This window comes from Equus quagga, chromosome 6, assembly GCF_021613505.1.
Source record: "Equus quagga isolate Etosha38 chromosome 6, UCLA_HA_Equagga_1.0, whole genome shotgun sequence".
Classification (NCBI taxonomy): Eukaryota; Metazoa; Chordata; class Mammalia; order Perissodactyla; family Equidae; genus Equus; species Equus quagga.
This window is the reverse complement of record NC_060272.1, coordinates 76,035,339-76,048,350: the sequence shown is the minus strand read 5'-3', so window position 1 is coordinate 76,048,350 and position 13,012 is coordinate 76,035,339. Positions and strand designations below refer to the sequence as shown.

Sequence of the window (13,012 nt, the reverse complement as noted above, 5' to 3'; positions counted from 1 at the left end):
TTAAAAGAAAGAAAACCACAGACAAACGTCTTTCAAGAAAATAGACTAAAAGTTCTTCGTGAAATTTCAGTAGAATGTACAGAAAAATAATAAAATCAAGTCATAAAGTTTTAAAGGCATGAAGAACATTCAAGGCATAGTCTGGTCTCCTACCCCACAACTCCCCTTTTCAGTTATGGTTTCAGTCAGTTCCATGCTCAACTATTTTCACCAGTTCAGAGTATAGCTCAGCTAATAGGCTTCGGCTTTGCATTCATTTATGTTTACTGTTCATCTAATGGGAACACTTAAAGGGATGAAATGAGTAAGGGGAGAAGTGAAGGCCTTGGATCACATAAACCTGTATAATTGAGTGTTGGTGCTCTAGTTGTGTCAGTTGATGAATGACCCCAGCAGAAGCTAGAAAAGGAGGAGAGTGAGGTCAGGTGGGTCACTCCCCTGCTCCTCCCTGCAATGCCTTCTCTGGCTAGTTGCGTCTGTCCACCACAGCTCACTGCTCCTCAGAGGCAGGCCGCTCTGCTGTGCTCTCTCCTTTCAGGTTCCAGTGACCACTCGCTCCCCGATCCCTTTGGACCTAGGGGTGTGACAGCTCTTCCACCTACCAGCATGTAAATAATCTCTTTGTTTTGTGTTTCATCTTAGGCTCCTGAAAGAAAGTGTCTACTTTCAAAGCCCATGAGACATGATGACCCATTTGCTGAGGTTTTTGGGAGAGAGCATATGCAAATTTTCCTCTGGACACAGTCATATGAGAATGTGAGACTTGGGGCTGCCAAGCCCCAACCTGCTGCCAGAAGGGGATCCAGCCTGGGGATAAAGCCTGCACCAGATGAATCAAAAGGGTGATCCCCCTTGAGTCCTATGTCAATCCGTGATTGAAGCTAGATTTTGGACAAAACACCAATAGTTCACTGTAAGCCAACTGCTGGAATATCCACCCTTAGTGGCAAAATTAGTCCCTATATTTTCTTCTTCTCTCTGCTTCTTCAGTATATCCTTTCATTGCTTCCTCCAGTTTCCACCAGCATGACTAGGGAGTTTGAGCAGAGAAAAAGTGAGAATTCCTTACAATATTGTTATGATGCAAAATGAAAACCAGTTATTTAAATCTGAATGGCTCAAAGAAACAAGTAGTTTTGGTGAATTGATTATTGATGAATTTGTTTGCTTCCCTTGAAGTCAACTCCACCTGCAGAGTTTTCAGTTGTGTGACCTAATAAATTCTCTTTTTGCCTAAGTTGGATTTTAATTCAGCTTTCCATCATTTCTACCAGTTCTAACTGATAGAATGTGAACACAGAAGGACATCTAAGCGAGACATTTAAAGCCTATAATGGACCTCATTGATTGAGGAGCATGTTCATAATATTTCGAAGTCCAATGTATCAATATGTTTGTGAAATGACTAAGAGAAACCTCGGCTAAATGGAAGTCAGGAAGGCCTGTAGAGTGAGCTCTCATGCCCTGTCATACATCATCAATTACTCCAAACAGGAAGAGACATATGCTTGCATCTCTGACAGGAGATACAACTACTTTACTACCGAAAGATTTCTCTCCCCACCTGGCAACAGCCCAGCCAATGAGAAAAGCCACAGCTCAGTCAATGAGAAGCTGTTACTACCCTAAACTGATACTTTCCCCCAATGGTCTTTGCTTTAGAACAGCCCCTCTCTACTCCTGCTTTTTTTCTCTATAAAAGCAAGTTTCCCTCCTTCGTTCTCTAGGTTTGCCTATGGTTTGCCATAGCATGCACGTCCTGAATTGCAATTCTTTTGGTTCAAATGCTGAACTCCCAATGACTATTTCTAAGTTAACTAGTGCAAATAAACAACTAGGAGGGAAAATTTAAATAGCAATTACCCTGGACTTTTGATAATAGGCAAAATGACTCCAAAAACAGCTCTAAACTGATACTTACAGCATGCAAATAAAAATATTTAGGATAGATAGATAGACAGGCCTTACACTTACCAATGATGATAATGATACATACATGAATGATTCATACTTGTTATTAATATATAATCATAATTAAATAAAATATACTAATTTATGATTCCTAAAAAAAACTTTAGTAAAAAGCTTTGGCCACCTGAACAAATAACTTTAATTTTGTCCATCTTCCAGGAATACAATTTGGATCCAACAATTCTTTTGAGTTTTATATTATTGTACTTGAGCCATAGTTAAAGTTTTAAAATAAAAGCTATGAGATCTCTGTATATGTCTGTCTGTGTGTCTATGGATGTATGTTATAGAGATGTGATATTTCTCTACCTCTGGATGGTATTGCTAAAATTGGTTTGTAAAGAGCTCTGTTTAATTGGCTTGAAATTAAGTGCTTATAAATTAAATATTTTAAAACTCAGAAATATAATGCAAAATAACTCCAATGCTTTTCAAATTTATGTGATCTAGGATTAACCTTTAGTAAATAAAAGCTAGTTTAAGGTTTTTGGTTTAATTGAAACAGGCATGTCTTCAGAGTTATCAATGCTGAATATAATACAGACATATAATTTTCATTCTACCTGAGTTTATTAAAATCATGTTATCTCTGTTATAAAATCTGTCAGTAAGAAAGGAACTTAAGATGATGGTTAGCTATTTAATGTCAAACCCAAGTACTTGTATTTACCCATGGCCTTTTAAGTCTTTTGTCAGTCAGGGACAATTAGTGTTTTACTCTGATGCTTTTATAAATATGTTTCATTTTCAAAGAGATTCATAGAAAATACTTTAACAAGTACTTTGGGACACAGGTTTTTGATAATTTTAAGATTATAGCACTGAATTGGGTGGGAGTTTCTGGAACTCGAGTGGAGGACTGATTGCTTTGTTGTTTTGTTTTCCAGATGTAAAAGATCCCTTTTTCTCCTCTATTTTAAGCTATCTAAAACTTACAGCAATATGGTAAAGTGTATCTCTGAAACATTTATCTTTTTCTTTCTACATGATCCCTCCAGAATTTGGAAACTCTTAAGTATTGTTTTCATGACAATATATGTGTTTGCATGGGTTCAGTGAAGGTCTGCTCTGCTTGTAACAAGACAAACTAGAAATATTGGCTGCTGTAGGGGAGGAAGACAATTCCTCTACCCTCTAGGTCCTTCTGGCTGGCCTAAGAATTAAATTGACATGAGACACAATAACAGGAGAAAATCAAACAAAGCTTTATGACATGCATACATGAGAGAAACCTAGGAAAGCTGAATAACTTGCCAGAATGACCAAAACTGCCACCTTAAATACCATCTTTAGCCAAAGACAAAGGAGTATGTTGGGTTTAGCGGTTTGGGTCTTCAAAGGGAGGAAGGTAATTTACATGGAGATTTAAATGTAAATGTTTGTTAAACAAGTGTTTGCTAGGCCATCTATAGACAACAGGACCCCGCCCCCACTGCCCCAAAATAGATCTTTTGATAAAAATGGGCTTAGTAAGGACCCTCCCAGTTTACCAATACTCAGAGTTGTCTATGGTGATGCCCTGTCCTGAGACAGGCCTTCTATCTTAAATTCGTTTAGGCAGTTAGGGAGAAGGTTAAAGTTTCCTTCAGATTTTTTTTGACCTTAAAAATAATCAAGGCAAAGAAACACATTTTGAGGTGACCAATTCTGATGCCCTGAACTACATTACCAAGGCTTTGACTAGAAGGATGTACATAGACTCAGATATGACCAGACAGTTTTAAGAAACTGCTTCAAAAATAGGCCTGGTACCTTGCTTACAAGGTTCCAGCAAAGCAATCTTAAAAAGAGCTTGTATGGTCAATCACTATTCTTGCTGCATTTATATAAATAATCAGGCTAAGTTTACTACAAACAAATTAACTTTCTTATGATTATCTTTAATAAAAATGGGGGTAATTGTGGAAAGAAAAATTATGCTTGCATCTTTGTAAATATTATATTCTAGTTTTATTAATTGTCTTTAAAGTTTGTTATATACCTGAAAGCTAGACTAGATCCTAAATTCTTCTATTTTTTTTTTTAAATATCCAGCTATGATATTCCAAACCAACATTTCTAATTTTACTGCCCTTGAAATCTCCTTGGAAGGGACTATACCAGGACCTCCTCACTACCCTAATGGCAGCCAAACTTCAGGGACTCAAGCCTTTAGTACACATCTCACAGCTAAAGAAGCCTCCACTTGACATCTAGATGTGCAAATGCTAGTGACATCCAAATCAAATGGATTAGGAAGAGAAGAAGCTGACATCTGAGGCAGATGGCTTTCCCAAGATGACTGGACCAGACCCATACGCTCTCTTCCCACTGCTGTTCCTTCCTTCATTTTTTTCCCTCTCTTTCCTGGAGAATGCTCTTATCTGCATTTCTCAATCCCTTGCAAAAGGGGAAAGCTTTTCTGATTTCTGGAGTTGCCATCATAAACCTCAGTCTTTCCAAGACAGTGATGACCCCATAGTTCACCCTATAAGTAATTTCAATGGGATTCCAGATGCTGTTGTTTACTAAATTGCTCTGCTGGCCCATTTTAGCAAGTCAGGGTGCTAAGCCCATCTAAACTCATTCCTTGCTTTAATTTAGCCCAGTCTTAGGAGGACAAAAAAAATATTTTGAATATTTGGGACTGTTACTGTAAGTTGAATCAGTTGTATATTTCTTAACATGTCCATGTATTTAGGTTGCTTCTCAGTATGTAATAACATAGTATCTGAGCTTTGGTGATATTATGCTAACTCCTTTATGCCAATGAATGAGTCTATAGATAATATCACTTATGAAGGAGCTTTATGTCCATCCCCTGGTTCCATCTTCATCTGTGGAGGTTTCAGTAATGGTTTTTATGCTTGGGCAACTCATTGCCTTGACAGTTGGAGAATAAAAGAACAGTGTGCCCTTGCCATATTCACTGTCCTGTTCTCTCTGCATAACCAGAGACTTCTCATTGGTCTCTCCCATTCAACTTCCATAGTCGCTCTAAAAGAGAACTTCCAGGAGGCATACTTGACTCTGGGTTTGCCTCCATGGGAAGAGCTTTCTTCTCATGGATCAGAGTGAGTGCCAATGAATAAATGATCAATAGTCTCTCCCTGACTCTAGCAGAGTTGGACAACTCTACAGCCTAAGCAATTTTAGCTCAGCAACAGTCACTTAACTCATTGGCCAAGGAAGTTTTGGATAATTGTATATCCATTTATTTGTTTACTTGCTGAGAAAAGAGGTATCTGAGCAATGGTGAACACCTCCAATGCTTCTGGGGAAGTAGAGACTAGAGAGCAAGCACATCGACTACAACAAATTTCACGTAACGATCCACTGTCTTTTGATTAATTCAGCCGGTTACCTTCAGGTCTGGGCTCTTGGTTTAGAACCATCCTGGAAACTGGGATACTCATATTGCTCTTAATCTTATTCAGTAAACTTGTTGTAAAGTTCTGTACCTATTGCCCATTGAACTTCTTATAAAAATGATACCCAATAAGGTTATGCTGGCTCAGCACTTCAAGATGATCTCCAATGCCTTGGATTTTGGAGAAATATAGATGGAAAATGCCTGAGAGTTCTCTCCACTAACCTTCCTTGCTACTCAAATGCGACCTAAATGGTTTCCAACCACTATGCACCTTCTCTCCAATGTGGAACACAACAGCCAGGAAAGGTCGCTCCTGGCACTGAGGGTCAAACCAGTACATGCAGAGAACCTGACTGCTGACCAGCGATGCTTTCAGAGAAAGATCTTGATCAAGAGGGGAAAATGTAAAATGAATAAAAGAAACCTCACCTAAATTGGAATTAAGAAGGCCTGGGGGGGAAGCTCTGACACCCTATCACACATCATCAATTACTCCAAACAGGAAGAGACATATGCTTGCACCTCTGACAGGAAGTACAACCTCTTCACTGCTAAAGGGTTTTCTCCCTACTTGGCAACAGCCCAGACATGAGAAAAGCCCCAGCTCCACCAATGAGAGGCTGCTGGTGCCCTGAACTGTTATTTTCCCCCAACGCACTTTTGTTTAGAACAGCCCCTCCCTGTTCCCTTCTTTTTCCTATAAAAGCAAGCTCCCCTCCTTCGTTCTCTGGATTTGCCTATGGTTCACATTCCTGAATTGCGATTCTTTTGGCTATTCATGAACAAACACATTTTGAGGGTAAAATAGCAGGCAAATTTGCTTTTTAAATTGACATGTTTTAATAATTGGTCCATTAATATTTTTACTGAGGAAGAAGGAACAACTGTCCTGTACGTAGTTTCATTATTTTCTCGGTTCCAGCCATCTTTGTTGTAGAAGATTTGCCTTTTTAAAACCAACGTTTTGACTTGCCCTAATACTCATAACTTCATTTTCCTCTAGGTGTCAGTGGGTTTTTTCTGACTTGCTCCTCACTGTAAATAAACTGAGGACCTTTGTTCCCACTGAAGACTTCCATCCTCGGTCATTACATCGATAAAAAATTTAGCATTAAAAAGTTATGAACTACCTTCTAGTACATCTTAAACCTGACAATTAAAATTAAATTAATAACTGTCATTTCAGTTTGAGCACATATTTTCCCTCTAAAGACTTTGCCTTTGCAAAAACTTATATTTCCATGCCTATATTTTCTTTACATAAACAGTATTAAATATATCAGAGTAAAAAAAAGAACAGTGAATATATTCTTACCTACAACACAATACTGCTCTACATGAGAGGGCCAAACTGAGGAAGCTCCTCTCAACTTCAAAATGGAGGGCATATCTCAATGTCTCACCATCAATGATTAGTGCCAGGTCATTTTCTTTACCTAACAAGGCTCCAGGATCTTGACAGTTCTGATTAATCGTTTCCTGTGTTGCCTAAAACAGAGAGGGGGCAGGAATCACTTAACTTTTCTCATGTTAAATATAAATGAAAAGACCTTCTGAGTCAAGCTGGTAGACTGAGACATATCTTGACCTCATTTTTCCCTTCAAAAATTTCACTGAAATGAAATTAAAAAGTAAACAAATAGTGTGAAAGATGCTTGACATCATTAGTCATCAGGGAAATGCCAATCAAAACCACAATGAGATACCACTTCACATCTACTAGCATGACTAGAATCAAAAAGTCAGATCATAACAAGTCTTGGTGAGGATGTAGAGAAACCCAAAACTCTCATACACTGCTGGTGGCAATGTAAAATGGTGCAGCCAATTAGGAAAACAGTCTGGCTTTTCCTCAAACAATTAAACATAGAGCTACCAGATGACTCAGCAATTCCACTCATAGGTATATATACCCAAGAGAAATGAAAACATATGTCTACACAAAAACTTGTACATGAATGTTTATAACAGCGTTATTCACAATTGCCTAAAAATGGAAACAATCTGATAAATGGATAAATCAAATATGGTATATCCATACAATAGAATGTTCTTTAGCTATAAAAATGATACGAAGTGTTAAAGCATGCTACAACATGGATGAACCTTGAAAACGTTATGGTAAGTGAATGAAGCCAGTCACAAAAGCCTGTATGTTATATGATTCTATTCATATGGAAGTCAAGAATAAGCAAATTCATAGGCACTGAAAGTAGATTAGTGGTGGTTTAGGTGGGGGAAGAAGGGTGGGAGAGATGATAACTAAAGGGTATGGAGTTTCCTTTAGAGGTGATGAAAATGTTTTAAAGTTGACTGTGGTGACAGTTGCATGTATCTGTGAAGATATTAAAATACATTGAATTGTACAATAAACAGATGAATGTTTTGCTATGTGAATTATAGCTCAATAAAGCTGTTTTTTTTTAAGGTACATAAATAATAGTGACTTCAAATCAGTAGTAAAATAGGGAAGGGTGCTAACAGCAGAACTGGAAGTTCAGAGAATTTTTGGAAAAAATGTAAAAGATGAAAAGAGAATAATGGAGTGAACTTCTACCAAAATGAGTTATCAGGTTTCTAAGAGAGAAGTATGCTGCAGAGACCCGTTACTGAATTGAAGGTGTGGGAGTCATCGTAAGCTTATTTTTAAGCTGAGCTTATTTAGCCTCTCGTAGCTCATTTTTCTCACCCCATCCTTTCTTTCCTTCAAAATTCACATAAACTGTTGAAAGCTCAAAATTTTAGAGAAACAACTCCCCATGCCGGTGGCGGAGTGGGAAATTCAGGTAGCGGAGTAGTTCAAGTGAGATAGGTAATAAAAGTTTAAGTCATGTAGAGTAATGCTAAAGAAATTTGATGAAAATACAAGTGACATTTTAAAAAACCAAAAATATCAATTACCATCATCTGTTGAAAGATTAGTGGACTAATAAGTGTACCAAAATATTTCTTGATTGTTGCATCTCTGTTTTATTTCTATGACTATCTAAAGTGAATGCCGTAAAGTACTAAATCATATTTAAAAGCTTATTTAATTATTTTACTTAACTATAATTTTCAGTTATATTCAATTACCTATAAAAAGTAGAGAAAGATTTTTTATGATCTCTAATTTCCCTAAACATATTAATAAATGAAATTTTAACAAAATGTGTCGCTTGGGGAAAAACCTTAAAGCACAATGGGTATCAAGCACCAAAATCTTTAATGAAATAATCCTCACCCCTATTTTTCTAGAAAGGTCTTCATGACTCATTACTCAAATGCAATGACTATGTTTCCTGAAAGAAAAGGTAATTTAATAGTCTTTGAATTGTGAGGCCTTTATATAAACCCTAAAGTTCTAATAAGAGATGGAATTCAAAAACTTGAAACTTGATTTCACACTGTGTAGGAATTATTCTGTGTAATATAATATGTGTAGCATACTAAACATTTCCACTTCTACATTTTCCGTATAGTTGGCTGAATATTCCATCAACACGCAAATGACTGTAAATGCTCTGTTCTCCTAAAAATAATCAGACAAAATTGAAGTTCTCCTCTACTTCAACAAGTCACCTCACATTTCATTTGATTTCTGAACCCCAGACTTGGTGCTTTTCTAATTAACATATTTTTTCAATTTTATAATTGCTTAGAAAAGCTAAATGCTTGCAGCTAAAGCTATTACACTTTTAATGTCTAATTTTTTCTCCAACTTCTAAATTTTTTTCATTTCTCTTTACCATGGTTTCTGCTGCCAATGCGAACAGAAGTTAAGATAATTCCTTTGATACGGTTCATACTAGACTCTGACTACCTGAGTGACTTGCTAAAATTAATTATGTAAAATCACTTTGGTAACCTGCAACACATTATATGGGAAACTTGCATTACTGCTTAAATTATGCAAAACAAGTATATCAGTAATTAAATAATGATTATTTAGGAATAATTAGTTTTCAAAATGACGTAACTTTAAAGTTTACAGGAACTTAAGATGTAAGAGAAAAGCCAAGAGAGACAAAGTATCCGGATCACCATGTAAACCACAACATTTAAGTGAAATAGAGCCTCCCAAAGTCGGCTGCACTGACAAGACCAGCTTCTGGAAAATTCTAATTCATGCAACTAATTCTAATTACTTATGCAACTGAGACCAAAATATTAACAAACTTTGTAAACACAAATTTGAAAACGTGTCAGTTGCCTTTGGTGTATATAATTTGGAGAAATAAAAATTATAATTCAAACTTCATCTAATATTTAACAATAGAAATTCTTGATGAAACATATAAGAAGACCCTGGGGCCAGCCTGGTGGTGTAGTGGTTAAGTTTGTGCTCCCCTTCAGCAACCTGGGGTTTGCCTGTTCAGATCCTGGGCGTGGACCTACACACCACTCACCAAGCCACACTGTGGCAGATATCCTACATATAAAAAATAGAGGAAGCTGGGCACAGATGTTAGCTCAGAGCCAATTTTCCTCAGCAAAAAGAGGAGGATTGGCAGCAGATGTTGGCTCAGGGCTAATCTTCCTCAAAAAAAACCCCACAAACGTATAAGAAGATTCTGTTCAACATTATACTCTTAGGAGCCTTATTAATAATACAAAGGCTACATGCAACTCCCCAAATATATAAAAACTAAACTGAGAAATAAAGAAAAATGATAGAAAAGGTACTGCCACAATTATATGCTATGAAGAGTTAAGACTTGAATTAATTACTCCTTAAACATAATGAGTTTTTTTCTTGCAAATATCTTATCCTGAATACTTTATTGAGATATAACGGACAGGTGAAAAAATGCACAAATCTCAAATGTACAGCTCAAAGAATCTGTAAAGATATATACACTTATGTTACCATCACCCAGATCAATGCAGAATATTTAAAGGACTTTAGAAGGATCCCTCATGCCCATTTGCAGTGAGTCAAACTGCATGCCCCCAGAGGCAATCACTCTTCTGATTTTTGTCTCTATTGATTCATCTTGCCTGCTCTTGAACTCACATAAATTGAATAATCAGTGTAAACTCTTGTGTTTGGCTTTCTTCACTCAAAATAACATTTGAGAGATTCATCTATGCTGTTGTATTTATCAATAATAGTTCCTTTTAATTGCTGTGTAGTATTCCATTGTATGAATGTACCAGTTGTTTTTCCTGTTGATAGACATTTGAGTTGTTTACAGTTTGGGGAAATTATGAATAAAACTACTATGAACATTCTTGTACAAATCTTTTGATACACACATGCATTACTTTTTCCTAGATATATACCTAGTAGTGGAATTGCTGAACCATAGGGCAGGCTTACGTTTTGCTTTGGTAGAAACTACCAAAATGTTTTCCAAAGTGGCTGCACCATTTTATATTCTCACAAGCAATGTATTAGAATTCCAGTCACTCTACATCCTTGCCAACACTTGATAATATGGGTCTTTCTAATAGATGCTATTCTGATGAGTATGTCATGGTGTGTCTCAATTTCATTTTCACTTGCAATTCCCTAATGAGTAATCATGCTCACCATCTTTTCTTATATTTATTGGGTATTCAAATATCTTCTTTTGTGAACAGCACCCATTCCAGATTCTCAATCAAAAGCTGATGACGTTTGATAACTGGGACACCTAACCAAATCTTATTTCTGATGAGGTTAAAGAAGCAACTACATCCAATTTCCAGAAGTGACAATAATTCAAGAGAGAGCATTCAGTACCCAGCCTTTGTTAGACTGTTGGTGCTGATTGAAGGGTCTCTACAAACTGACCGTGTCTTCATTAGACCAGTTCCACAGTGTGCTTTTGCCAAGTGCTCCCGACACATGGTTTCAAACCTGTTTCTCTTAGTCTCCCGGAATTATGTGAGCTGTCTAAGGTTCCCTAACAAATGATTAGTCTCCTTCAATTAGCCAGAATTATTTTCATTGCTTCCAGGTAAGAACCAAGACTGCTATAGATGTAATAAAAGTGTTCACTGAGAGGAAAACTTAGTCATAACAAAAAGTGATTATTTGCTGCCTACAAATCAAGAAGCTAGGAAAAAACACTTAGATTAAAAATATAAATTTAGCAATAGAAAATTACATAAAAAGCAGAAAACAACATAAAAATAATATTAAAATATAACATGAAAATCCACAGTTGTAACCTTGAAAAATCAATAAAAGAAATGTTTATTTTCACTTCTCTTTACCTCAAGAAAATTCTATTCATCACAATAATATTCAAAAGTATCTTACTATGAGAAAAAACTAAAATAAAGAAATGATGAAAAGGAGGGATTTAATACATATATGGAGAAGAATTATTTCAAATTTTAAGTAATTATGTATACTTTTATACCAACGAATAGGAAAGCTTAGATAAAATTATCAAAATTGATTAAGAGAGAGTTCTTAATCCTGGTACAGGCTCTGAATAAAGGTGGGCAGGTTTTATAGGGAAGTCAAAATGTGAAACAAGTAACCAGCAATGAATGAGATCTGTCTGCTTTTTCAGGTTTGCCTTTAGGATGGCTGTAGTTATAGCAATGGTAGTAACGTGGAGGTAGCTAAACCTCCAAATAGAAAGTCTGCCATCTTTCTGGCCAAAAGAACCAGTGGAAAGATCCCAGGCAACCAGGGATACCAGGAAGTGAAGGGAGAACCTTGGAAAGGAAAAAGACAGGAAAGTGGAACCGCAAATGCTATGTTGAAACTTAGCTAAAACCTTTGGTTGAACCCTGAAACAATCCTCTATAGAATAAACTGTCAGTGTACTGCATCTAAGACTTAAAGAACTGCACTGGGCAATGTAACTGAATCCAGAGTCACCACAATAAACATTCACGACGTCCAGGGTTTAATCCTAAATTACTCAACGTAAGAAGAACCAGGAACAGATGAGATCCAGTATCGAAAGACAATAAACAGATACTAATCACAGATGATCCAGATGCCAGAATTATCAAAGTTCTTAAAGAAGCTATTATAATTATATGCATAGAGAATAAAAAGATTCAAAATCTCAGCAGAGAAACAGAAAAGGACATTTTAGGACTGAAAAATACAGTAACAAATAAAAAAGTCAATAGAGAGCTTACTAAAGAATAGAAATGACAGGAGAGTCAGTGAACTTGAGATAGACCAATGAAAATCATCCAATGTGAGCATGAAAGAGATAAAAAAAGGAAAAAATAGAGACACAAGGATCTATGGGAAAACCACCAAGTTCAGACATATAGATAATTCAAGTTCTAGAAAAATTATTTGAAATAATGACTGAAAATTTAGTGACAGGAATAAATTTACAAATTTAATAAGCTTGGCAAAACCTGAGCAGAATAAAATTTTTTTAAAAAAATGCATGTTCATATCAAAATCAAATTGCTAAAAATCAGTGAGAAAGAGAAAAATCTTGAAGGGTGTCAGAGAAAAAGACATATACAGGAAATAACCGTTCGAATGACTGCAGACTTCTCAGAAACTATGGAGGCCAGACAACAGTTGAACAATAAATTTAAACAGCTGACAGGAAAAGAATTCAAATCGGAATTCTATACTCAGTGAAAATACTCTTCAAGTGAAGGTAAATAAAGACATTTGTAGATGAAGAAAAACCAAAGCAATACACTATCATCAGCTTAAATCTACAAGAAATGCCAGAGATGATTCTTCACCTGAAGGGAGACAATGCTAGAGGGAAACGTGGGTCTTCAGGA

At 36.3% G+C, this 13,012-nt stretch overlaps 1 protein-coding gene across 1 annotated transcript in view; it reads right to left on the bottom strand.

Annotated features, from left to right (window-relative positions):
- The window catches only part of LOC124240745 (phospholipid-transporting ATPase IB-like), a 175,591-nt gene that overhangs the window by 55,159 nt on the left and 107,420 nt on the right, over nt 1-13,012 (bottom strand). The window contains 2 exon segments of the mRNA XM_046663871.1: nt 6,639-6,811; nt 9,025-9,043. Coding sequence (XP_046519827.1) covers nt 6,639-6,811; nt 9,025-9,043 — 192 coding nt within the window.